The 27,105-nt window shown below is 41.3% G+C and overlaps 1 protein-coding gene across 2 annotated transcripts; it reads right to left on the minus strand.

Moving 5' to 3' along the window:
* Positions 1-2,349: 2,349 nt before the first annotated feature.
* Positions 2,350-25,199, minus strand: LOC137268332 (G-protein coupled receptor dmsr-1-like). 2 transcript variants are annotated; one of them, XM_067802885.1, is made up of 2 exons: positions 24,926-25,199; positions 2,350-4,629 (listed from the first exon to the last, which is right to left on the minus strand). In XM_067802885.1, exon 2 carries the CDS (start codon positions 4,575-4,577, stop codon positions 3,432-3,434), a length of 1,146 nt encoding a protein of 381 aa, XP_067658986.1. In that variant the 5' UTR covers positions 4,578-4,629; positions 24,926-25,199; the 3' UTR covers positions 2,350-3,431. The 2 variants fall into 2 exon arrangements, with proteins under 2 accessions (XP_067658986.1, XP_067658985.1); XM_067802884.1 differs by having other exon boundaries at positions 24,763-25,199.
* Between the last annotated feature and the right edge of the window lie 1,906 nt (positions 25,200-27,105).

Here is a 27,105-nt window from a genome sequence, read left to right on the forward strand (position 1 = left end):
GAGTGAGTGAGTGAGTGAGTGAGTGAGTGAGTGAGTGAGTGAGTGAGTGAGTGAGTGAGCCAGGTGTTACCCAGTTTTTAGCAATATTCAAGCAAAATCACCGCTGGTTTTCACTAGAAATGGGTTCCACACATTCCACACATGTAGACAACCGAACCCGGGTCTTTGGCGTGACCGGATAACGCTTTAACCGCTAGGCTACCTCACCGCCCTGTAATGTTATACTGATAATAATACAAATTTTGAGGTAATTAAGAATGAGCATGAAATCGCCCAGCCTGTAGCAAACTGGTTGGTTGTATGATTCCATTTGATGAAGTGATGAGAGGTTGCCTGGAGGAAATAATAACCTCGATTTCCATGGTAACCTTAAGGACTTCTCACTGTGCTCATGTATTTGTGGTACAACCAGGCCCCTTTGTCCCTATATGAACTGCCATTTTGTATCGAAAACTGATAAAAGTTTGGTATTTTTGCTCATCATAAGATGATAGGCGTCGGTGGTGTGCGCTTCTTTCAAAAAAAGCCTTTTGGGGGCTTGCAGAAACTGGTTTCCATATCTTAAACTGGTTTGCATTTCGTAAACTGGTTTGCATTTATAAACGAGTTTGCATTTCACAAACTGGTTTGCATATCTTATACTGGTCTGCATCTAATAAACTGGTTTGCATATCTTAAACTGGTTTGCATTTCATAAACGGGTTTCCATATAATAAACTTGTTTGCATATCATAGAGCGATTTACTTTCATAAACTGATAGACTTTTGATGGTAAATACATCGTTTACTGATAGACGGTTTATGGCGTGCAGTTTAAGTAAGGCCAAAGAAGATTTTGCGCAAGTTTGTCCACTCCGAAGCTGAACATTTTCTGTAAACCATTTCTGTGATGTTCTTTCTTTTCATATTATGTGCGATTCATGTTTCAATTTGAATGTGAAACTAAACCACATTTCATTTTGTACAATTGATATGGTAAGACGTAATGTACACAACATGCATATTAGCATTAGGATATGACATTTACATGTGAGCATATCCATGCAACTAGTACATGCTCAAGTCGATGGTATTGTTTTCCTCGATCACTGGATGTCAATCTCAACAGCACATCGTATTATCAATCTCAGCTCCCTGGGAACTAGACAACTCTTGCAGCCACCAGGCATACCAAGTTTATCGCGGTTTTCTCATCAAGAATTATCCTTTCTCAGCTGGGCGGTCTGGTCTTTCGCGAGCTTTACTGCATGTTGCTGTACTCACAAACAGATGTTTGATTGTGGAAAGTACTCTAAGAGTTGTGACAACACAGAAAGAATTTGCACACAAAGTTACAGGCTATCCAAACTGCACTCTCGATGTCTCTACACACCAGAGACGAGACTAAATACAGTCATTATTCCCACTGTTCTGGGACTGCTTGGATTTTCATGTACAGAGACCTATCGAGAAACTGCACTGGTACTGAAACGTCACTTTGAAAGTGAACAATGTGAATTATATACAAATTTGTTTCCATTGCTACTATTTCTTCCAAAATGATAGGTATCAGAAAATCTACGTTCGAGATTCTTGTCAATAATGGGGTACGATACGGGTGCGAGTCTTCTTGGAGGTCAGTCTCAAAGGTTACCTGACGCGACCTCCTGCTAGGGTTGGTTAGACTCAGGAAGGGAGTGTAACGAATAAAACAGGGACTAAATTTACTTAAACTGAGCTTTCAGCAAACATCAAGCTCACATACCACGATACGATCGAAATTCTGTTCAAAACGGCGTTAAACAATCTTACTCATTATGACGTCATTGGTAACGTGAGAGACATGGTCTGTTCGATCAATACTGTCTGGATAGTCACGAATTAATAAAGTTTTGCGTGGAACATGAACTTTTTATATGTACCATGTAATTTACAGTGTTACCGTTAGTGGAATCAGTAATTGAACGTTCATGATGACGTCATGATGTTGTGGTTGCTGTTGCTTCTAAACTACACCGGAGTGGCTTAATGGTTAAAGCGTTCGCTGAAGACTCGGGTTCGTTTCCCCACATGGGCACAATGTGTGAAGCCCATTTCTGGTGTTCCCCGCCGTGATATTGCTGGAACATTGCTAGTAAGGGTGTAAAAAGATACTCACTTTTATCGAGGAATTTACTGCCCCTTCTGAAGGAAACGAAAAAGGACAGCTAAAGACTATGCAAAAATATGCAGAATTTATGGATCATGTCTTAACGTAGTTGATTCGTCTCCCGGAGTCAACAGATATTGCCATGACACACAGAGAAACATACAGAGAAAGCTACACAATAAACGAAAACATTGGAAAAAATAGTTTATTCGATAGCAGTATCTAAGTATATGACTGAGAACATGCACTGAGAGAAAGGGTGAATATTGCTTTACGCCGCACCAGCAATTCCACTGAGAGAGACAGAAAGACACGTGACTAGTCACATGACACGATGAGTAAATGTGTGTTTAGCAGAGGAACAAGAGCGGCACTTATGTCAGAGCTAGAATGTTAGCTATCTGGTGGTACTTGTTTGTCGAACTGCTGTTGTAGGCTCAGCGCGTTCCACATGCTCGACACGACACCGAAAAACCGAACATTTACAGACATCACTTGAGCACTATCATACTGTACAGCACTATAGTCGACTCATTGTTTATAACAACACTGTACAGTCATGTACACTCTAATTTTCCAGGATTCGGAAGAAGCTCGTCTAATTCCGGTGCACAAAGGTCCCACTTGCTCATTCTGAAGAATTGCGCTGTGGCATAGTTCTGTTAGCTCCGAATGAACCGTTCGGACGTTTAACAACTGGAAAATCTCGTCCTACCTCCGAGTAGCAACGTTCTCCTTGACAGTTCCGATTCAACGAGCAGGTAAGTGACATACCACTGCGGAGAAAATCGACATTTTCCGACAACGTATTCCAGGAAGTCCCAAGTTCAAATTGAATTGAGCTCATGCAAACAGCTTCCCGTAAAGTGTTTTGCCAGGACAATCTTATATTATAGCTGTCACATGAGTATCACGTGTCATGTAAGCGAGATGCGCATGAACATCCCCTGGTCACGTGGTCCAATAACCGGTTAGTAGTCACAGACATCACAGCTGCACATATCACAAATCACATATATACCATATGTTTGAAAACATTTTCAATCCACAGAGCTGTTTAAAGAGAAACATTAAGGAGGAGAGACTGTGAACGAATAAAAATTGCATTTATCATTTTCAAGGGGTCGGACTATATTTTCACATTCGGATATTCTCGGCTGATTTCGGTTTCCGAAAAAGGCTACGGAAATCTACCTAAATATTCCTAATGTTGTAGTATGCAATATTTGTTCATAAGCACTCCTTCTTCATGTACCACCTTAAAAAACGCTGTTCATAACTGCACCTCGCTTATCTTATGACGTCATCCATGTGATAATGATTTCTCACTGGTTGCCGTAGTAACGCACAAGTGGTCTAAGTGGGACTGGTTTGCGCTTGCATTGACGGTGTCATAGTGAACATTGTTGGCGAACCTCTTCCTTTTTGCACGTTGTGTTCGACAAAGAAGAGCTCCACTTAGATCATATAGATGGTCCCGAAACTGCTGGCTCATCGTACAATACAACACAAAGTTGATGGCGTTGTTGATCAACGCCGCCATGTCTAAAATATCCGCGAGAAGAAAATACACATTTCTAAAAAAGTACTGGTAAGAGGCACTCATCAGTATTATGAAGCTCTGTGGGAGCTCGGTGATCATGTACATCACAATTATCACCAGCAACATCGTCGTTGTGCACTTATGGCGCTTCTTCTTCTTCTGCGCATGATCGGAAGCGTTAAACAAACGCTTCTGACGCTTGGCACTCTCGTGCAGTTTCTTCAGTAGGAGTCCCATAAAGATTGATATCAACGTACACGGCAGAAGCTTACCGACAATGGCATATAGCCAAAACGCAACCAGTGCTCGGGTCGTCGGGTTATTGTTACCAAGAGCGTACTCGTTCAGTCTGTAGATGCTGGCGTTGAGGCCGGGGACGCTGGCTTCGTAGACGTCGGTGATGAGATAGTTGGGCATCATTATAAGTGCTACGAACGCTGGTATTACACAGATCAAAGCACACGTGACCTTGATACTTGGACAACGCTTGGTCTGAAGGTAGACGTAACGCATGACCGCCATGAACACCGCCAGCCATATTGATATGCAATGGCTCGTTGTCGTGACGTTACCGTGGATGGCAAGGAACGTCGTCCAGCCGTAGGAGTAACGTTCTGGGGACGGGGTGAGGTCGCAGATAAGGTAGAAGTGAACGGCATATGGAATGTATGACGACATCGTAACAATGTCGGATATAGCTATGGCACACAGTATACAGTTGATTGCCGTACGCATCGACTTACGCGTGAGGACGGTGACGTTGAGGATGTTTGTGAAGATGCCGAAGGTGCAGATGATGAGGCTGAGATAGCCATGGATGTGCCAGTACCAGTGGGCGAACTTCTCGAGGTTGGCGTTTACAACGCCAAATGGTTCCTTCGACGGGTCCGATATGTTGGACGACATGTTGGAGGGTCGATTCTCAGTTCCTTTGTGTTGCTGATTCAAAGGATTTCATCTGAAACACAGAAACACGATTCATTATTTTATAACATTTTGACAGTAACATACACAACCTGCAACGAATGTGTTTCTCCAATTACAATCACAACTTGGAACCCAGTTCCTGCCGTGTGCAAAATTGCTGAATAAAGCAATATTCACTCACTCCGAACATTACATGCGGCTACTATGTATGGTCGTTTACGTGTATGTGACATTTCCCATGTGAAAAACGCTAATTCTAGACTAGTTTATATGTTACAGGATCCACACATTTGCAGAGAACATCTGCTGGCGAAGGCACAAAGGTGAGGTGAGGTGAGGTGGTACTTAAGCCGTGTTCAAGATTTTTGCAGGAATGTTATAGTAAAGTGCATTATGGAAGGTCCCCAGAACTCCATTCATGCCCAAAGAGATCGATGAAATGGGTAACCAATGCCTCCAGACAAGTTTCACCATTTTTTGTCTTAACCTAACTTGAAAAACTATCGCCACAAACGAGAGTTACATTGATGGTGCTGGGGTGTCTTTCGACCAAGCACAGACACGTCAATCCTGTCAAAAACTAATGAAAAAAGTTATTCATTGTTGATAGTTTTCTTGGCTGTGAAGGATGATACCCCCTATCTACAGATGCCAGGAGTGCGTTAATCCTTGGTCGATACTCCAGCAATTCTTGCTGCATGTAATACCATACGTGTCTCGGGGCTATCTGACCTTTCGGTTCTACGCTGTCTGCGTAAACGCAAAGACCTGACTGAGCAGTGAATCACGGATCCTGACATGTGAACGGATGAACACAGTTCATTATGTCAACCTGGGGGATACTTGCCATCATTTGAAATGGGGTCTTTTATAAGTATCCTCGGGGTTGAAACAAACGACCCGGGTCGCTGTAGTGCCTTACTTGTCAAATCTAGCACTCGGGAGGCCGTAGAGTAGCCATGGGGTCAAATCAGTTTGAATCCACTAAGCTACCCCATCGTCCGTGTTCAAAACTGAAAAGGGCTAATTTCTTGACATAACTGAAGTTGTTTCTTTTATTTGGAAATGAACAGAAACCGAGAAAACATTTTTGTTCATGACATCGGTTCCAAACGTCTTCTGAGAATAAAAAGAAACCCTTCCATGACAGTGTTAAGTTTTCCGTGACTGTACTTATCATTTCTGGTGATTCTGAAACAGGAACTTGGTAGAACAGTTCATGGAAAAAAATTCATTTGACATTTCTTCAGGTTTTAGAGTCAAATTAAATGTTCCGAGTTTATGACACATGCCATCCTTAATAATCAGTCTGACCTTATATATTGTACTATTTGACACGTCACGTATTCCAAGTTCCTTGATCAAACACGTTTTTACAGACATTGTCAGTATGAAAAATACAAAGTGACAACATTGTCACGTGTTCCTTACGTAACGTCTCGCAATGAAAAGGCAAGTTTATGGATAACAATTTTTGGTTTATGACAATGAGCGACGTTTCAATATACACTGTTATCAAGCCGCCCCGAACACTGTTTGATGCTAACGCCTACATCGACGATAAGGAAATGAATCCATTTCGAATCCATTTTTTAAAATATATATTAGAAAATGGGACTACATCTAGTCGAGGTCAGAACGTTTTATCAGTAGCTGTCGCCCACGGCGAGGGACTTGCTGCTTCCTCTGGTACACAGAGCCAGACTAAGTCTTCACACTCCATCACATTGACCTTCCACACAGGCACAGCTGTGTCCAGACAGTGTCTGCGTGACTTAAAATGATCATCATATGATGAGCAAATGATGTAGAAGTTTACTGAACACACGGAATGTGATAACGGGGAATTAACCTCGGAGCTGACTTGTCACCTTTTGGGAATAGATCGCGTCAGACCCAACATCACGTGACCTCCCGGCAAATGAAGCATAAAATATTGAAAGCTTTCTGTCTATGACAAGTCCACATTGTGTACTGTCAATAGCGATGGAAGATATCGCTGTCCAGAGCTCCAGTAGGCTTTCAACATTTCGAAGGGTGATGAGCTCGCTTAATGGTTAAAGCGTCGACTCGTCGCGCTAAAGACCCGGGTTTGATTCACCACGTGGGTACATAGCATGAAACCCAGTTTTGGTGACAATCGCCGTGAAATTTTGCGGACATGTTGCTTACAGTGGCGTAAAACTCACTCACACATTCCAACGTTTGATGTCATTTATTTATTTCGAAACAATCGAGGATGCTGTTTCTATAAGATTAAAAGAGCGTCCCTCAAAAGTAAATTTGCAACATTCTGAGCCTCAGCAAAGCTTCCAAACTGTTTTAGTGTAGGCATTTGGGAGACATTTCAGTATTCATTTCAGGCGATATTCCAGTAATAAGAATATTTTGGTATTACATTTTGCAACTTTTGAGGCATATATGAGACGGAACGTCATGAATTATTTAGGTGTGAAGGTGAATTTAGTTTTACGCCGCTTTTAGAAATATTCCAACAATATCCCGGGACACCAGGAATGGGATTCACACATTATACTCATGTGGGGACTCAAACTTTGTCTTCCGCGTAACGAGAGAAGTCTTTAACCACAAGGCCACCCGCTGCCCCTATGAATTATTTGAACAAGATGACAGCATTCAAGGCCCAAGTGAATCTTTTATGGAAAACATATTGAGACTATTGCCAATGTCATTGATGCTGCATATATGTTCTATCCAATTCCCTTTTCCGACATGGAACCATAAGTTCTTGTGTCTCTTCTTGTGCCTCTTTGCTTTGCCCTTGCATGTGCTTATGACACGTGTTACAGGAAAGCAGGATACGCTTCATCGTCACTAGTAGAGAGTGATTCACGAACATACAATGATTACAATCTGTTTACAATCGAGACACGATTCAGCAATTATGTCTCATGAGTATATGGAAGGGTTTGTGGTGTTTAAAGAAACACAAATCAGACTTACCTTCTGACAAACGTTCTCTACACAATGCATTAAACGAACAACCTTACATGAATATGATCCGTGCAATGATTGTGTATTGTTTATGTAGATAGATTGTAGAGAAACCGATTTTTTGTTAAATTGTTAAATTCTTCAAAGTAACACTTGGTTGTCATGGTGAATGAGTATCAGACATCAGACGTAACCAGAAGCATACTTATATTGTACAATTCTTTGATTCACATGGCAATAACTGAAACTGTAAGTAGGATCATGTTTCATTTGAACAAAATACAGAAACTGATACCATACCAGTTGTTTTGTTCTGGGAAAGTCATATCACAGAGCACATAGTTACAGTAAAGCTTCTTAAACTCCACGTGAACTGAGACTAAAGTGGTGATGAAAACAACGACGGTATCCACTGGGGATAGGGTGAAATTGTCTTTCATTGTCACACGAAGGACTATTTGATATGGAAGCACATCAGTGTCACTGTCAACAAAATCGTAGTCAGCATAGATTATACTTGTTGTTCGTCCGTCAATTCGACGGTATACGCGCTGATATGAGTACTTGGTATACGTGGTTTACATAGATGCAAGCATCATCTACGCTGATGAAAGTAGCCTCTGCATAGATGATGAATGACTGTGGTCCCAATGGGCTTCCGTAATTTCAGCTCTGTAACGACGTCCATGAATTTAGTGGTAGTCACTGCTTGTGAGTGGACTAAAATGTCAGTTTTATGACACAAATCCACAAGTATATAGCTGTTAACACGTTTAATTTATCTAAAAGACATACATTTGACTCCAAGCAGGCGCCTGCATTATCCTGTTAATGCGCGGCAGCAGGCAGGGCAACAATATGTACCCTCTCACGCATGATCACAGAGAATCGATCTGGTTACTTTTCGCTGGTATGACGGTCCCTATACCTTTGTGAGGACAGAGGGTCAGTGAGTGGGTAAGTGATAAATTTCAGCAATATTCAAGCAAATCACGACGGGGAAAGGAAAAAATAAGTAAACTAAATAAAATGAAAAAATGAGCTTCATACCGTGTGCCTATGTAAGGAATTGCACTAAAGCGAACGCTTTAACCACTTGGCTACCCAGTTCTCATTCATCATGGTCCAACCTCGATATTTCACTTCGGGTAAAAATGACTTCGTTATACGATGTGCATTTACAACACAGTGTCAATAAAATAAATCGAATAAAATATGTAACCTAATTATATGTAACTAAATTCAACGAAATTGAAGCATAATGGTGTCACTAGACACTAGACTACTAAACAGTGTTGTATAAAGCTTCGGCTTCCAAAGCGAAAACACGAGAATCACATTGTTAACATCATTTACTGGGAAGTGTGTCAGCTCATCACTAACGGAGAATTACCCATTGATCTGGGTTACAGACGCATGTACGAGATTAGTATGGTGGGCCGTAAGGGTCATTATGTGTATTGGGCGTGAGTAACTTCATTCCATGCTTCGTCGGTGTTTAGCTAGCGGTGATATATGTTGTACAGTACCATTTTGGTCACCCTTAGTCCCAGTAACGCGAATCTTCACCCTTAGTCCCAGTAACGCGAATCTTGTTAGCTGATTACAACACGCTGTTGTACTTTCTTAAAGGGGTTGGGCTCGTGAAGGCGCCTGTTAGAATTAGTCTTCTCCCACCCATGCTTGAGGCGACTAACGGGATCGGGTGGCCAGGCTCGATGACTTGGTGCTCATGTTGACGATGTTCATGCCGTTGATCACTGGATTGTCTCGTGCAGCCTCGATTATTCTCAACCGTCGTCATACAGCAGGAATATTACTGAGTGCGGCGATACTGAACGAACAAGCGAAACCATCTTAACAGGGTTTTGTCAGTTGTGTCTATCACATTTTTGAGGGTGTATATGGATGTTTCTTAGAGTCGCTGGACAAATGTTTTATTACGCAGATTTCTAAATATAGTATATTTTATGTATCTTATATTTTAGGGTTGAAAGACATTGCAAATTATATCATATACACTCACTCACTCATTATCACAAGTATAGGATATCAGCTTGCTACAGTATTATCACAACAGTCTCATATAAACTGAACGGCAAAAGAAAGTATACAAGGTCATTATCATTGGCCCAGAGTACCTAGACACACAGACATAATACAGTGGTGTTAACAACATATTTACGGAACCTGAGCTAAACATCATATACTACAAAAACACCATACTGAATCCATACTAAAACGACGCATCAAGTACAATAAAAGAAGTTGTTATCCATAAAGAATATTACTTTCTTGTGACTCGCCATACTTCTAAAATGCCCATCAAACAGATCATCTTTCTGTACACACAATGAGCCTTCAGCGTATCAGCAAATGAACCAGCCAGTTGGAAGCCGTCGTTACACTTGACTGCACCCCAACCCGCTATGACTGGGCTCGGTCTCCCGAGGGCTTCGTTTCGAGGCAGGTAAGCGCAAGTACAAAATATTGCACTTTTGAATCGCGAGTGTACGCTTATAATTGTGTTTATTTGTTATTTTAAAAGCAGCAATGTATATTATATGTCATGAATAAGTGATAAATGTGTTTTAATTATGTTTGATTTTTTGGTTGCATGTGACCTTTGTCACGGCAGACATTACGCTCACTTTACGACATCAATATACTAAATATAATCATACAGTTTCATGTATTGCACGAAACAACACAGCAAAGTGTGCTCAAAGCCACAGTTCATCAATACCTCGGATAACCCAAACTGCCTTCACTAAAAGGTTATGGTCACTTGACTTATATCCCACAGTGTACCCATTTTCTGTTGGGTGACCAGAGGCAATAGTGAACAAACTCATATGTGCTTCGTTGTGGGACTGAAGTCCTAGAAACTCCCAAGCTGCCAAACACGATCACCCATCCAAGTACTATCCGCCACCGCCTTGTTTAACTTCAACTGATTTATGACCTAATCTGAGTCTGACCACACGCAACCAATATCTGTGGTGGTGTCAGTGCAAGTCAAAATATTGATACAGAATAGTCCCGTTTCCTGCTTACTGGGTTCCGTCCTATTGTGCAACATAGTGCAATAACCAGTCCAGAATTTTTAGCCTGATTCATTTAACTGGTTACACAATATTAACCAGTATGATTTGATACGCCTAAACACTGTAGATTGCAACACTACCCTCCGTCTAACCCTTGCCAACACGTCGCACAACCTGCTCTGTCGTATAGCGAGCTCTGATAAACGGAAACCTGGAAATCAAGGAATTCTCAAAACGAGGCTCTGCTGCTAGAAAACTTTGGCTGTCCGATACGGAATTGCTATTAAATCAGTCTCATTGTGTGTTACAGAACTACACTGAAAAAATGCAAAAAAACCCCCACATAACAGGAGTAACCAGTGAACCAGACGCATTGTAACTCATTTTACGACCTCATCAAACAGGGGCAGTCTGTGGTTTCTTAGTTAAGGTATGCTGCCTAAACCTCGACATAAATTATAGAAATACGGTACTATTAAAGTTTAGAATAAAAATTCATTTGTAAATAACATTTGTGACACAAGGAATTGGAATTCCAGAGTTGTTTGTGGTGTCTATTTTCACTTTCACGGCGTAAAACTAAACTCACCCTCTCACTCAAATAATTCAATACGCTCTCTCTACACCATGACTGGATGAACATGCTCGCACATCACATATTCCTCAACAGTTGCAAAATACCAAATAAGCTTCTTACTATTTCTGAGATATTGCTAAAATCGGCGTAAAACTATACTCACTCACTCACTAAGAGGATAAGTATGCCCCGCTCTACTGAAGGGTATTTAATAACAGGTTGTCTTGGTTGTAAACAGTGACCGTTGAACATTAATACTACAGTATAAATCCAGGCTGTCCCTAAGGAGTACTGTAGGTGTAAGCATCAGTATCTGCTACGTGGCGAGCACCATTTCACAGTGTTATTGAGGTCAGGAGAACGATTGCTGATTATTCAAATAACGACATTCTGATAGAGCTGATAACACTACAAGTAGCTTGGAATTGTCGGTTGTCTCGGACGTGTCTGTGATCTCGCGAGATCGGTGGCTATGAATGTCGGGACATCTGTTACGGGACACTAGAGAGCGGCGTGAGTAAGCGTACAGCAGCTTACAGGGTGCTATCCGTAGGGTGTAAGTCAATAACGCCTAGAAGATGTTTGCAAGTCAGAGTGAGAGCTAAAGCGAAACATTATCAAAATGCCCACTTCAGAACATATCATTCAGTTTAAAGGCAAACTCGCGCTGGTGTAGCCTTGTCATTAAAGTGTTTGCTCGTCACGCCGTAGACCCCGGTTCGATTCTCTACATGGGTAAAATGTTTGAAGTCCATTTCTGGTGTCCCTGGTGTGAAATGCTTATAGCGGCGTAAAACTAAATTCACTCATCCACTTACAGACAAAATAATTCGATGAGTATTGTGAATGAATATCTGTAAATGAATAAATTAAGTCTTTAGTATATGTCTATATCCCGTAAATAAACACCAAAATGAGATTCACACTGTGCACCCATAAAGGGCATGGAAGTGCGGACCCTGGAATTACCAATGTCCAGAACGAGTGGGCAATCAAACCGTTTCTTCAGGATAATCATGTGGCACAAGAAAACGGTCAGCAACTAGACTTGATTTTTCACAATAGTTTCTGAGCAAGTGAATGGGTTGAACTTGACAATGATTGTGTTTCAAATACATGGGTGAATGAGTGTGTTTTCATGCCGTTTGTTTAGCAATTTTCCTGCAATATATAGGCAGGGGACACCAGAAATGGGCTTTGCCCATGTGAGGAACTGAACCTGGGTCTTTAGCGCTGCGAGAGAACGCCTTAGCCCCACCATCTCTTCAAATATATAACCTTATGACAGCTTGTTTCGGGAAAGCTCGAAGCGAAGATCCCACGTGCACATATGTACAATTTACTGTAACGTGGTTCAGCAGTATTCAACACCCGCCTCTCTCTCACACGTTTCATCACTGTACAAATCGAGAATACAATTATCTTCGTTGTATGTATGGGCAGTAAGATTAAGAAAAATGTCAAATAAATCGTTCTTATAAAATACATACCCTAGTCCACCACGGCGGAGATCCACTTAAGTAGTACTGGTATCAGTACAAATCTCTTCTCCACGAATTAGAGACCTCAGGGATTACACGCCAAATGTCCCCAGACAGGTTGAATCTACAAACCAACACAATCAGTAATAAACCTGGACTTCTTTCTCCTGCCTTGTTATTTGATTACCGGCAGCCGACTTAGACACTGCGTACCTTGGGAGTTACCTGTTCCTGACACCGCCAGACGGCGCTACGGGGCTAGTAGCTACTGGCTGCCTGGTTGTAAGGCCTTTGCAGCGATGACGTTGACTGTCTAGAAGGTAGAACAAATGCTGACTTCAATACGTCCCTTGTGGCAGTAGGTGAACTCCGGATTGACGTGGAAGGGGGATTCGGGCACGGTCTTTGAGGGGGATGGTGATGATTTGCTCCAAATATACGTTGCTGACATCAACACGGAATGACCTTGTATTGTCTATTATCGTATCAGGCGTTGGTGACCTTGGCGCGCCATGATGTCATCAGCCCAGAAAGAACGTCCACATGACTTCGTGGTACCAGTTCCAAATGGCTTGGACTGGTTAATGATGTCATCAGTTCCATCATCCATTTGGGTGAGGGGTGATCGGGTAATAGTCCCAGTGCTTTTGTCCTATTGAATGATCTTGAACTAGACCTTGCTGACTTCATTTTCTAAGGTCACAGCATACCCAACAGGATCTTCATATCCATGTAGGTCAAACAGATTCTGAGAATTCGTGTAAGTACCTTATAATATACGTAGGTAACTTAATTCTAAGGCTGGTTGGTATCCTCCGAGCATACTTTCGTTTGTATCTTTCTCTTTTTTTGGATTACTTCATGGATGCTACATCCGGCGACGAGGTTGAACTCGTTTGTGAACGACTCCGAACTAACTGGTAGCGCTTCATTTAACCGCGAGCGTTGTACCAATTCGGCCATGTTAGGTATTACGCCGTCATTGACAGAGTGTAACTGTACCGAGAACTAAAAGCACCGACAAGATAAATGCCATTTTGACGTCGAAATCTACTCAGCTCGGCATCATTTGGACAGTACATTTGCGATATGAAGTAGATGCTTTGGAATTATGCATCTACGACTGTAATTATGAACCGTGTTTACGGCGTGTGCATCTTCGGGATTGACTATGTGGAAATTATTGGTATAGAGTCGGCTGAGGAGGTACATGCTCCAGATACACAATGCCCCTAGCCAGTCATAAAAAGTCCCATATATCCCCACAATTATCGTTAAAAAACATCCATATGATTTCATTGTTGCCACAAAACGGACCCCGTCGCAACGATTTTGTCGTAAATGAGTTTCATATCTCATTGTGTTTGCCGTAAGACAGCTCCGTATCGCCCAGTTCCTGCCGTTAAAAGGACCCATACCGTATGCATATGTCGTACAGTAGTTTCACATATTCTCGTGTATTATACAAGACGGATCCACATATGATCATTTTTGTTAAATAAGAATATTTAATATCATCAAATTTTCACCGTAAAGTCCAACATTGTCGCAAAACCGACACAAATTGCCTTAAATCGAAGTAAAATATTGACAAAAATCTTAAACATTGTCGTAAAACTTACAACACTCATCAATGTCGCAAAACAGGTAATCCGCGATCCACTTTATCTCCAAACAATAATTCATGAGACATTGTCGCAAAACATTGCCTCACTACGCAAAATATTGACGTAAATCAGTGACCTACCTCACTGTCCTACTCTGCATTGTCTCAAAACATCGAACAACCATCGACCAAACACTGACTCACCACGCAAAACATTGTCGAAAAACAATGTGAAAAAACTCTGGCTCACCACGCCAAACATTGTCGTAAATCATTGGCTAACCGGCTAACCAAGCCAAACATCGTCGGAAAACATTGTCGAAAAAAGCCGCATGAGACAGGCTAGCTTTCTGACGGACGCGTACGGTCAAACGTTACAGCTATCCAGCCTGTAGGTCTGGTAAAACTGTTAGAAAACACGTTCCAGTGATATTTTTTGGATTATCTGGTTTGGTTAAATCCATTTTAGGCTGTTATCATTTTGAAATTACAAACCCTGATTTCTGGCTGGGTTTTTGGCTTATTTCGTACACTGATGTTGTAAAGGAGTTGCCTGTCCATAAAAAATGTTCCTTTGTAATTTAGTCGATCCAAACATAAAAAAGAAAACGACAAACAAACGTTGGTTTAAGGATGTGACTATTTACTCCTAGTAATCGGGTAAAATAACAGGTTCAAGAACCATCACACTGGGGCACAACAACACGCGATGTGTAACGTCCGTGGCCAGAGTCATTTACAAAGTGTAATTAGAAAATTGGTAGTTGAATTATTCAGCAAGAGTTGTAGCTCTAGTAACATCAACTCCCCGGTAATAACGAGAGATGCGGATACAAACTTTGTGTGATGGAGAACCCCTGGTGTTTGGAACTTGTTAATTTTTGCAGGAAGTCATAATGGCACACCGCAAAAAGCATAAAACATCGGATAATGACTGGCAGTAAAACACCAAACATCGCCTTCTCCTCTATAACGGTATTAGTCACATGTTGGACACTGTGCGCCTTCTCCTCTATAACGGTATTAGTCACATGTTGGACACTGTGCGCCTTCTCCTCTATAACGGTATTAGTCACATGTTGGACACTGTGCGCCTTCTCCTCTATAACGGTATTAGTCACATGTTGGACACTGTGCGCCTTCTCCTCTATAACGGTATTAGTCACATGTTGGACACTGTGCGCCTTCTCCTCTATAACGGTATTAGTCACATGTTGGACACTGTGCGCCTTCTCCTCTATAACGGTATTAGTCACATGTTGGACACTGTGGATGAGAGTGTGGTACAATAACTCGGTGTTTCGTCACGTTAATTGATCCTTAGGGACTTGTATCGGTGACAGGTGGCCATATATATTAATAACACCATGTGCACGAGTCGACAGAATTTTGTCTTTTGGAGGGGAAGGGGAGAGGGTAGGGCGTGTTGTGGGGTGGTGTGTGGGAGGGGAGGGTGTTGCAGTAGAGGTAGGTGCAGAGCCTAATTTGAGACTAGGAGCAGCTGATGTTCACACAGCCCCATCAATTATGTATATTTACCTGCACTGGGTAATTAAATTCTACAATCATTTCTTATTTCTGGCCCTGCAACTGTGTGATGAAAGACGTTCCAGTTTACATGGTTAGAATTATTTGAATGCAATGTACATGGCGAGGTGGTAACACATGATCTAGTCAATTTCGTTCATCATCTCAAACACGTCTCACATATATCATACCAAATATTCTTCTCACATATACTTCATTTTCATTTAGGCCCCTGACAGAAAATTCTAGAATGCTTAATGTCACCGGTTACAAAAGATGGATACACACAAAATATCATATCCGCCATCTTATGTTGCTCGTCCGAATAGGTTTTCAATATCGTTTCGACGATGCCGTTGATCTCCAACGAGGCTGTGGCGTCAGCCCACGTGGATATTGCGTGCAGCGTCTGATACAGGAAGTTGATGGTGTTGAGTTCGTCATCAATATGAGTGTTTGCAATTTCAGTGGAGCACACAGAAGTCAATTAATGGCAATAATGCTCATAGCGAGCCTTATCGTTTGCAAGGTATTTATAAAGAGATATACTATCGCCAGTGCCACAAATCCCTTCATCCAGAAGCTTCCAATTGGTGTGACTTTTGTAACATTGTTTATTCTGTAGGATCAAATTAATCTCTAACCCAGACTATTTTCATAGGTGGTAGATATCGAATATATTTTTCACTCTTCTAAGCTAAATTCAGAATGTTGTCATGGCTTTAGAACGTTCTGTTGTCTCATTACAAACACAGTTTAGAAGATGGTTGAAACTGCTTGTTTTGTTTCTTTGGATGTATGTATTTACCAACGCATTTAACAAAAACTGCGTTAAAGTTATGCAATATAAGTCGAAAAAAAATCATAACATTGATTCAACGTTCGTACAGAAAAACAAAACAAAACCAAAACCAAAGCCAAAAACGAAGCAAACAAACCCAAAATGTTTATAGATTGCACTATTGTTAGGCTCCTTCGGTTCGTTCGTTCGTTCGTTCGTTCGGGAGGGAGGGAGGGTACCTGTTCATGCAACGTCTTCACGCTACGTCTTCACGCAACGTCTCCACGCTACGTCTCCACAACTCGTCATCTTTAGCCTGATGGGCTTCTCTTACAAACAGTAAATATCAATCGATACCTTTATGCTTATACTCTTCATCTGAGTGAAGTAACCCGTAAGGATACCGTCAAACGAGCTTCGTATAATGATCACCGTTTTCAAAGAAACGGGCATTTAAAATGATGGCTCCCGCTTGGTTGTCGACCTGACTAATGTCGATAAAAAAGTGTGTCGCATAACAACTTATGATACACCATGCTGCATCTCTCGCTATAAATATACGCCATGCCTGTCTTATTCAGAGAGCCAAAGGCAATAGGGTAGCAGATTTTTTTAAAGAAACTCGCACACAAGTCATTGAAAGGGTTTCTATGGAATTCCCCCTGGAGTCTATCAGTCGTAGTAGCACATATTCAATATGGAACTCTAAAAACCGTTCAAACTGAGCAATGTTCTTGTTACGTGTCACGAAGGAAAAACTTATAAAATGAAAACATCATGGCGACAAAGGATTTCGAAAATATTCTGAAATGAGTGTGTTTGATAAAAAAGTTCCAAATCCATAGATATTTCTTTGCTTTTTTGATATTTCATATGATTGTCTACACAATGAATACTCGTGTGATACGACGATTACGAATTGCCAGCGGGAATTAATCAGTGAAATAATTGTTTGCTATTTTTACATTCATGAAGTTGGTTCAGCGCCTAGAGGAATGACGCCTTGTTCAGAAATATGACAGGACTCAGATCCAGTTGATGGAAGCATAAAAATATTTGATGAGATTTGCATTTTGTATCAAATGGGTCTCGTTTTCTGTATCCTTTCATGTACGTAATTATTAATTAATTATACCTGAGGTTTTCACATACTACAATTACAGATGGATATCATATTCGCCTGCTGTACCATGGACTTGAAGTATACATGGAAGTTTGTGTTTTACTCAATTGCAACATGCAGCTACGATGGGTGTGTGTAAATGATCGAGGCTGGACCACATAATCCAGTGATTAACAATATGAATATTGGTTTACACAACTGGGCTACAGTGACATGTGTCAACCAAGTCAGCGAGTCTGACCACCCGACCCCGTCAAGTAGTCCCTTACCACAAGCTTAGGTCAATGAAGAGCAGTTCCAGCTGCATACAATGTTCAAGGGTCCTACATGGACTGAGGTTGTCAGTGAGTTCTCCTGAACGCAGCTTGAAACAATATTTCAGCAGTATATCACGTTTTGTCCCTTTACGTTGAGTAATCTCTGTGATGCCTGACATACAGTTCCTTCATGCAAGTATATGTATCTGGAAATTGAATGTTGTATTGGTAACTGATTTGGATTCGTCTGTGAAACTGGAAGTAGGTGTAAAGATGAAGAAGCGATGAACAGATCACTGAAAATCTGTCATATGAATGAGGTTTATGCGAAAAGGTTTTGAAGTCGCAAAGACAGATACAGATCATCATCATCATCGACGTCGTCGTCATCGTCATCGTCGTCATCGTCATCGTCATCGTCATCGTCATCGTCATCATCTTTCGAAAATAAACCGAATATTCTTGCTCGAACTGTTCAGAATCGGAAGCAAACGTGTTCAATGTATTTCCCTTTACTTCCGTAAACTAGGTCCGGCGACATCCCGGTTCTGTTATCTTGTCCTACAGAAGCCTTCATCTTGGGTCTCCTCGATGGCAATGCCTTACTAGTAAATAATAAGGTGTTACTTGAGTTAAGCGAGAGGAGGTAAATCAAAGCCTCGTTCTTCCCTTTCAAGCATGTGTTCTCATGTGCTCTCATGTGTATTGTCCACCAAGATAAACACACTTGATGAATGTATTCCTCTACATGCTTCTAAGAGAGAGATAGATAATTGGTCTTTGACCTCAATCAAGAATGACCTTTCACTGTCCCAAAGATACTGAAGGAATTACGACGCCTACTTATTCTATTGCTGAGGTGTAAGGTCAATTTTTCAACTGTTTCCTTTGAACTTTGGAACGAAGGCGGTGCAGCGAAACCTAAATTTATGTTTCATTCATCATTGGAAATTTATCAGGTTTCTTAAGTTAACTGGTTGAAAGATCTCAGTATAGTTCAGTGGGATCAGCCTTGGTCGGTGTCAACCTTCAAACCCGACTGAGCATCCACCTTGCTGAATGTGTTCTGATGCGGATGAAGACTCTTGATGGACTCTTCTGATCCACACCTTATCCCGCTTGTCAGTGCCATGGACATTCTGACTGAGCGGAACTTCCGCTGCTTTCAGCAATTAACGTCCAAACAACATAACGGAGAATGGCATCAAAACTGGCTTAACAATTTATACCCATGATGAATCGAAGTCGTGTTTTCGGCAAGACAAGCGAACGCTTTAACCACTAAACTATCCTACCACATTAGCCTCAATATGAACTTCAGCCATGGCATCACCAGGAGGGCGGAATCCTTACCTGCTTCGCTTAATTGTAGCAACACATGTCTTCATAGTCAAATATGACGGGCAGTCATTTCCAAACGTGCTGTCATATCTTCGCGTATTTCTTTCGTGACCTGCGTTTTATGCATGTACGTAATAACAGATTGTTTCTCTGGAATCTCCATTTTCTTACTTTGCATCAAACCTGTCACATTTTCAAATGCACTTGTCTCAATTAGTTGCAGATATGCATCTTTAATATTGCATTCTGTCTGTCAAGACATGTTACTCTACAAAAACGCGATTAAACCACAAATAACACAAAGCAGATGCCAACGGACGTCGTGAAACAAATCCCTTACAACTACATCCCTGCTCACACCGAAAACAAAACAACGCACCTTAGTACAAAAAATGTATATGAAGTTCAATCAATTCAGTCACGATTGGGTAAGCATGGCAGTTGGGGCAGGTTGGGGGAGTAGTCATTTAGTGGCTGGAATTCCACGAGGACCAGGGATTGATTATTCTGGTATGTTTATGAAATGTGTGAATCCTACAGCTTGGTCCTAAAGAGCTGGCCTGGGATTTAGTAAAAGGTAGGCCTGACACAATTCCCAACTTACTCCCTCACAGACACAAATACCAATAACAGCAAGGAATCTGTATTCCGTGACCTCTTCTTCTTTGTAAGCTAGTGATATAGCGTCAAGTGACATCGAGCAATGATGATTTGTAATAAAGTTATTTCGTTTATGATGGCTTTATTTGATTTGTCTACTGTTCGAGAGATATTAAGGCTCTTGGGAGGCTGGAGGAAGCTTGATCACCTCTGTATCAGATTAGTTGGACCTGTAGGACACCATGGCACTTTGCGTATCAATAGACGTCGATCAAATCCTCTTGGATGTCATCCAAAAACATTACATTGCGTTCCTGTCACTTTTATGAATGAATTATAGCCTTTTGACAAACAGATGTACGTTTGACACCGTTTTAAATCGATGTTTCCAATATAACGATGGGGTCCCATACTTAAACTTCAAACATTATATCTGTTTGTTTGGTCCTTAACGCCTCAAACAGCAATCTTACCGCTTTATGACCGCTGCCTGGACCACAAAATCCAGTGACTGACACCATGAACATCGATCAACATTGGCATACTGTGACATGTGTCACCCCAAGTAGCGAACCTGACCATCGGTTAGTCGACAAGCGTGGGTTGCTAATGATATTATTTTAACTCGGCTCTTCACCTGTATGACACTTTGTGATTATGTTGGAAATTGAACCCTGGCCTTAGATGTGGCCAGTAATTGCTTGAACCATTCGACTAACCGATCGCCCCTTTTGTTGATGTCCAGATGGTTACCGCGTATTATGCTTGTTTCGAATTCAGAGCTTTCTTTTGGAAACGTCCGTGTATCACACTTGTATCACAGTCATATTTCAAGACAATGATCGCCCAGTTTCATTAAACGGTCTTGGCGCTGCCATGATCACAGCTTCCTGAATTTAAAGGAAGACATCGAGCAATACCTACAGACTGCAGGGCCTGGAGAAAAACGTGATTTGAAGACAAAAGTTTCTATTTGCACAAACCACCATTCTTATATCTACGTTGGAAACTACCATGTGACTCTTAAATCACAGACTGTTTGAGGAAAAAACCAAACGTTTTAATTGAGAGCGATTGCATATCCTTAACTCTGTTTCTCTACTCAACCCCCGTTAGAAGGGCCAGAGTTCGTTTGTGTCTGTGTGCAAGGGTGCCCTCAGACCTCAAACATCTGAATACATGTAAAAATTAATTCAGTTAATAGATTCGTTGATTTGACGAATTTGAACACCTCTAAACTAAGAAGTAAAACAGGATACGTCGGAGTTCTGATCACGCGTAGTTTGAATGCATTTTGGTCTCCGTACAAACTCTGTCATGGGAATGAACTGTTATTGTTTTTATAAAAACTTACCTACATGTTGTTTTCTGTCACTATAATAAAAGATAGACTCTTGTTAATGATTGAAAACTTAAAAACCGGATAGTAATTATAGTTCAGGATTAGGGCCAATCCCGCCACCTTCATTTCCAGACAAATTGGCCGTGAAACCTACATGGAAGTGATATTTATTCTTTGGTCATGTATTGTTTTAGCCGTTCGTTTACCGTTAAGCGTTCGAGATGTAATGAGGTAGTGTGGTTTCATTATTCCTGTAGTTGGATGCCATGAAGCCATTCTGAGGTGAGCCCAAAATATGTTACGAGAGTGAGCAATACGCCATTTGTGTAGTCCCATGAATAAAAGACTCATGTCTTTTAGCACCGAAACTAAATGGCCAAGGATGACACAAACAGCGGTATAATTGGCGAAATTCCGACCCACATTACCCGAAAGTGACAATAGTGTAAGAGAACTTGTCACTGGTACCAATCTCTATACGCCAGTTTTCCTGGCCGAGTCCATAATGGCTCTCGAGTACGGCGTAAAACTAAACTAAACAAATTGAATGATGGCACTAACACAATTCTGTATTTGTGATAAAATAGCTAGGAGGTATTCGTATGTTGTAGTTTGTCGTTGTTTTTAATAAACTGTGCGTTGGTTTTCGTGATTATGAAAGTTCCAAATAACAAGTGTCCTGTTATCATTATTACACGACAAAAGGAGATACAGATGTTTGCAGCAAGTTTCTAATCATAGTTACGATTCTTGTACAAACGTGATTGATCCAGATGACGACATTAAATGCCCTTTGAATGGTTTCAAAACAGTTTTTCTTAAGCACTTGGTTGACATGTCTAGGTTTGAGCAAAATGACTTCCAGTGCAATTCCCTATACAAGATACTAAATTAATTTGTCTTGTGCTTCATGTGCTTCAGACGGATACCCTTGTGTTTATTCTAACAATTGATGTCACAAGTATTTGACAGTGACAGAGACATATTTATCACATACTCGGAGTACCTCTTCTTTCACCTTTACGTGAACACCTGGAACCGTTATGCTCACCTTTACGTGAACACCTGGAACCTTTATGCTCACCTTTAAGCGAACACCTGGAACCTTTCAGATCACCTTTACACGAACACCTGGAATCTTTACGATCTCCTTTAAGCGAACACCTGGACCCTTTATGCTCACCTTATGCGAATACCTGGAACCTTTATGCTCACTTTTGCGCAAACACCTAGAACCTGTATGCTCACCTCACGCAAACACCTGGAACCTCTATGCTTCCCTTAAGCGAACACCTGGAACCTTTATACTCATCTTTAACCTAACACTGGAATCTTTAAAGCTTACCTGTATGCGAACATCTGGAGCCTTCGTCTTTTTGATAATGAGCAATAAAAACATGCTCATGATATAGTCGAAATTGTTCCACCATCTCTGCTGTTATCAGGAATTTCTTATCGACCTTGAAACAAGTTTCTCGCTTTTATGAAAAGGATCATGTTTGACGTTTATCATTTTAAATTGTTTTGAGTCAGGTATGAAATCGATGCAAAGTTAAAGCGAAAAGACAAGCCTGTAAGTTAGGGCGAAGAATGGTAGACATATAGGGGCATGCCATCGAGGAGTTAAACAAATTCTGTCTGGCCGCCGTCCCTTCCAACTTTTCTTTGTTTCGTGAATCCCAGACGCAGTCATTTGGAGCTGCCATCACAAACACGTTGTGATTAGGCTGTTAAAATATCGGGTTTTTTTCTACCAACATTTGTCATTTCCCTTGAATTCCCAGAACATTGCCAATTCTGAATGTTTTAAATATTTCTTTTACATGTAAGCAACTAACAACAGATGGCACAGTAAATTCCATGAAAACGCTTTCAAAGCTTTTGCGAGAGTGTCTAAAAAAACTGTGATTTTTATAATCGTTGGTTTTACGAACAAAACAGGCAGCGTGTGTACATAGCGATCTAATGTCAATAAGAGCGAAAAAACTTTTGCAACATCTTGCCGAGATATTTGATAAAGGCAGTGTCGATTGTACGATTGCGAGCGTGAGCTTGTGTGCAGTTAGATAATCGGATTCGTATACGAGCCAAGTGATGTGTTTCGTGACGTTCGCAAAGAAAGAAACCAGTTTAGTTTTAAAAAAGACATCCGATGCAATGTACCTTTCTACTTGTACCATATGTTCCCATGTATTTGAAAGCAAAAAGTTGTCTTGCCTCTGCATGTGTCTGTGATGGGTGCGCCGTAGAGCGGGATACGGTTACCTTTTGTGAGCACCCGCATCATGACTATTTGAGAGCCATTTGCTATAACGTTTCTGACATAATCAAATTCGTTCTGTGTGCAAGGGTTATGATATTGGCTAACATCGTTTCATTCACGAGGCGTCAGAGCAAATTCTTGCCCGTCATTTCGTAAATGATTTAACTTTAACTAAAACACTTTGTTGTTTACATTAACAATTAATCTCCCAAATAATCATCCCAGTCCTGGAACTCATTACAGAGGTGTGGACACGCGCAGCCCTTCTGTCTCAGGCTGACCGACGGTTCGACTATCTCATTCACCCTATTATGAAATTCAATTTTCAGCACAGTAGTTGCGAGCTTCGCCAAAGTCGTTGACGTCAAACTACCTTCATCACTTTCCATTTACACGCTACTGTGTCTTGATTAAAATACAATACTGTTCAATTCGATGTTAAAGCAAAATAACCGACTGAAATAATGACGAGCGATACAAAACTCACTCACGAATAGAGGCTGTTGACATTAGAATGGTTCATGTGTACATTAACGACAAATGCCAAACTCTTCTACAAAAAGAAACACACTACCTGTTTCCTATAACTCAAAAGGCATAATGCGTGAAAGGACCGCGGACGTCATATGTACGGCACAAGCATATATTGCATTACAAAGAACCATTGTCCTGTTCCACGCGATTACGGTTTGACCTTTCTAAAGACCAACGTCATCACAGTAACTCATTTCGAACTGACCGGTACCCTTTAAATGGCAGTGAAATAACACCTGCCAAATAACACAAACCCTTAAGGACAACGACACAACAAAGTGAACGGACCTTTCTCGGAGGCTTTGAAACTGATTGCAACTGTCTTGAATGCTGAACAAAGAATGACACAGTCTCCGTGATTTTGTTTCAAAAGAACAATACAAACACAACAATAAGTAACTGAGCTGTATGGCTGTCAACTTCTGTCTGAAACATTCATCCGACGAAAGAGTAAACATATACCCCGAAACATTGTGTTGACATCCACACAACATTGTTGCCTATATGTACCACTTCTATGGTCTTCAAAGACAAACAAAACCATACATTATCTCAACTTAAGATGCCTGATGTGATTGTTCTCGGTAACAAAAGACAGTCATGAATGATTCATCTAACTATATGTCCCAGCATCCATAATTGATTAATTTTCACTGTAAGGAAGTTTGCCAGTCGCTAAACGGCTCCCGATGGACTGCAATGTAGTTGTAATGAACTGCTAAGGCCTTACCTGGGAATGGTGTTTAGTCCATTAAACATGCCTTGATCGTCATAATGTTTGCTGTGCTCCCTCCAGCACTGTCACGTGAACTAGTACACAAAGTCCCAATGCCCAGGAACACCAAGCCATAAAGTGTCATCAATAACAAAGACTAACTTCAGGGGGATCGTACCTTCCAAACCAGCAAAAGTTCTTCCCAACTTTCTTCATTCGGCACTAGCGTGTCCATACACCTTGGTTGACTGTTCAAGCCTTATATGCGTCTTGGAGACATGTAATGGTTATAGACTTTCGGCCCTCTCCTCGCTGTTCCTGGTTTATTGTCAAGAGCGTGGAAGAGTGTCTCCTTCTCCTGCCAAGTACGTGTTATAAATACAAGCCCTGTGTCATGGTCCCCACGCCACGGCTGATCAATACCGAATTCTGCCTCAACCATACGGATGCTTCTCTTGTGCCAGCTCTGGATGTCTGAAAGCTGCACTAGCGAGTCCAGAGAGATCGTCCTGATTCCTGCTGGAGGCGACGCTAACTGCTCTGTTCTCATTCGTCGGAGGAAGATCTGCGGCCGCAGTCTACCCATACGTCCGCCGTGCCTCGTCAAAAGATGGATCGGCTTCTCAGATCGCCATCAGCCAATCAGTACAACCTGGTTAACGAATCCGGCGTTAGGATGACATACTCCGTTCAATTAAAGAGAAACATAACTACTCATTTTTCTGGGTTACAATTTCGCTGATTGGGGAAACGGATCCATTTGAGTGGGATAGGAGGACATGCAATAAGCCATGTCAGCGACCAGACCAGCCGATTCAATTAGTCGCCTCTTGTGACAGGCAAGAAACAAGATAGAGCGGAACAGACAAGCAAAACATGAGTTGCATAACTGATGGACATACATATCTGTGAAAATAAAGAAGAATGAGACCTCAAGCATAGCTATAGCCACCCAGTGAGAGAGAGAGAGAGAGAGAGAGAGAGAGGGGGAGGTTAGAGAGGTTAGTTACTAGCTAGTCGTAGCTAGTTTAAAAATGCTTCAGCCCCATAGCTGCCACTATACATTCCCCGAGAGTGAGGGAACAAGAGAATAATACATATGTCATAACTACTGTATACGGCATACCGATCCATTTACTCTCGTTCTTCATCCGACCAGTGCCAGTGTGTGGATGATGTTACTCAAGTTACAGAAGGCATAATTCTCTTGATAAATGAAACGGGATGCGGAGAATAATTACGAAAGTAGCAGTTATCGTTATAAATATTGCTCACACTTCATTTCGCGTGACGGTTGTGTCTGTTTTGCCATATTTTTGCAAACGTGTTGTTGCGGAAATAATTGGACATTAACCATGGTGCTAGGTGACACTATAGTTATCTGTCTCGAGTGACCAACTAGGACCTCACATGTACATCTATCATTCACTAGGGACACATATAATCCTTTATTTGGCATTTTGAGTAGAACATTACAGGACATTGTGCGCCGTATTTTATATCAAATGCATGTTATCCGCGAGCTGATTTTTCTGTTTGACATAACGAGCGGGTATTTTATCAAACTTGATTTTACAGCAACAGCAATCATGATAATGATGATGATGATGATGATGATGATGATTGTCAAGCTGTTGATTTACGGTTCCAACTGCATCATGTCCTTGTGTTCATAAACACTAACAAACAGTAGTATCGTATACAGTCTGTGACGGTGTTTTTAACCATAGTCAAACAACATCACGGCGGGGAACACCAGAAATGGACTTCATACGTAGTACCCTTGTCGGGAATCGAACCCAGGACTTCTGCGTGACGAGCGAACAATTCAAGCACTAGTCTCTGCGTCAAGGTGATCCTATGAAGTGATGGCTCGCATAATGCACGCAAGCAATGGCCAGTCGGTATGGTCTAAGGAGGGAAGTGCATCGAATATTATCACTTTGAAAAGTCATACAAACACTCCCTTAATACGGTCTTACTCTACTTTCGTTTAGATTAAATAATCACGGAACATAAATTAAATGTTTTGGGTGCTTTAATTCATGTTTAAAGTGATTCACGGCTAGCTCTTACTCATGTAGACATAACAAGTTACAAGTAATGGAGATAGGTTTTTGGGTGCCTTATGAACTCTAGTGTTGAATAAAGTCGTGCTTGAAAACATGTATTATAATCGAAAATATTCAGCAGCAAAGTGACTCAGTCATTTGTGTAATTGGAACCGATGACATGCGTCAACCAAGGTTAGTGAGACTGATCACCCGATCCCGTTATTCGCCCCTTACGACAAGTAGGGGTCACCGAAGATCTCTTCAAAAGTGCAGCAGGAGGTTAACACTGATGGCTTAAATGGAT

This window comes from Haliotis asinina, chromosome 16, assembly GCF_037392515.1.
Source record: "Haliotis asinina isolate JCU_RB_2024 chromosome 16, JCU_Hal_asi_v2, whole genome shotgun sequence".
In the NCBI taxonomy this organism is placed as follows: Eukaryota; Metazoa; Mollusca; class Gastropoda; order Lepetellida; family Haliotidae; genus Haliotis; species Haliotis asinina.

Coding starts and splice junctions, on each gene's coding strand:
- LOC137268332 (XM_067802885.1), bottom strand. CDS start 4,577: ATGTCGTCCAACATATCGGACCCGTCGAAGGAACCATTTGGCGTTGTA.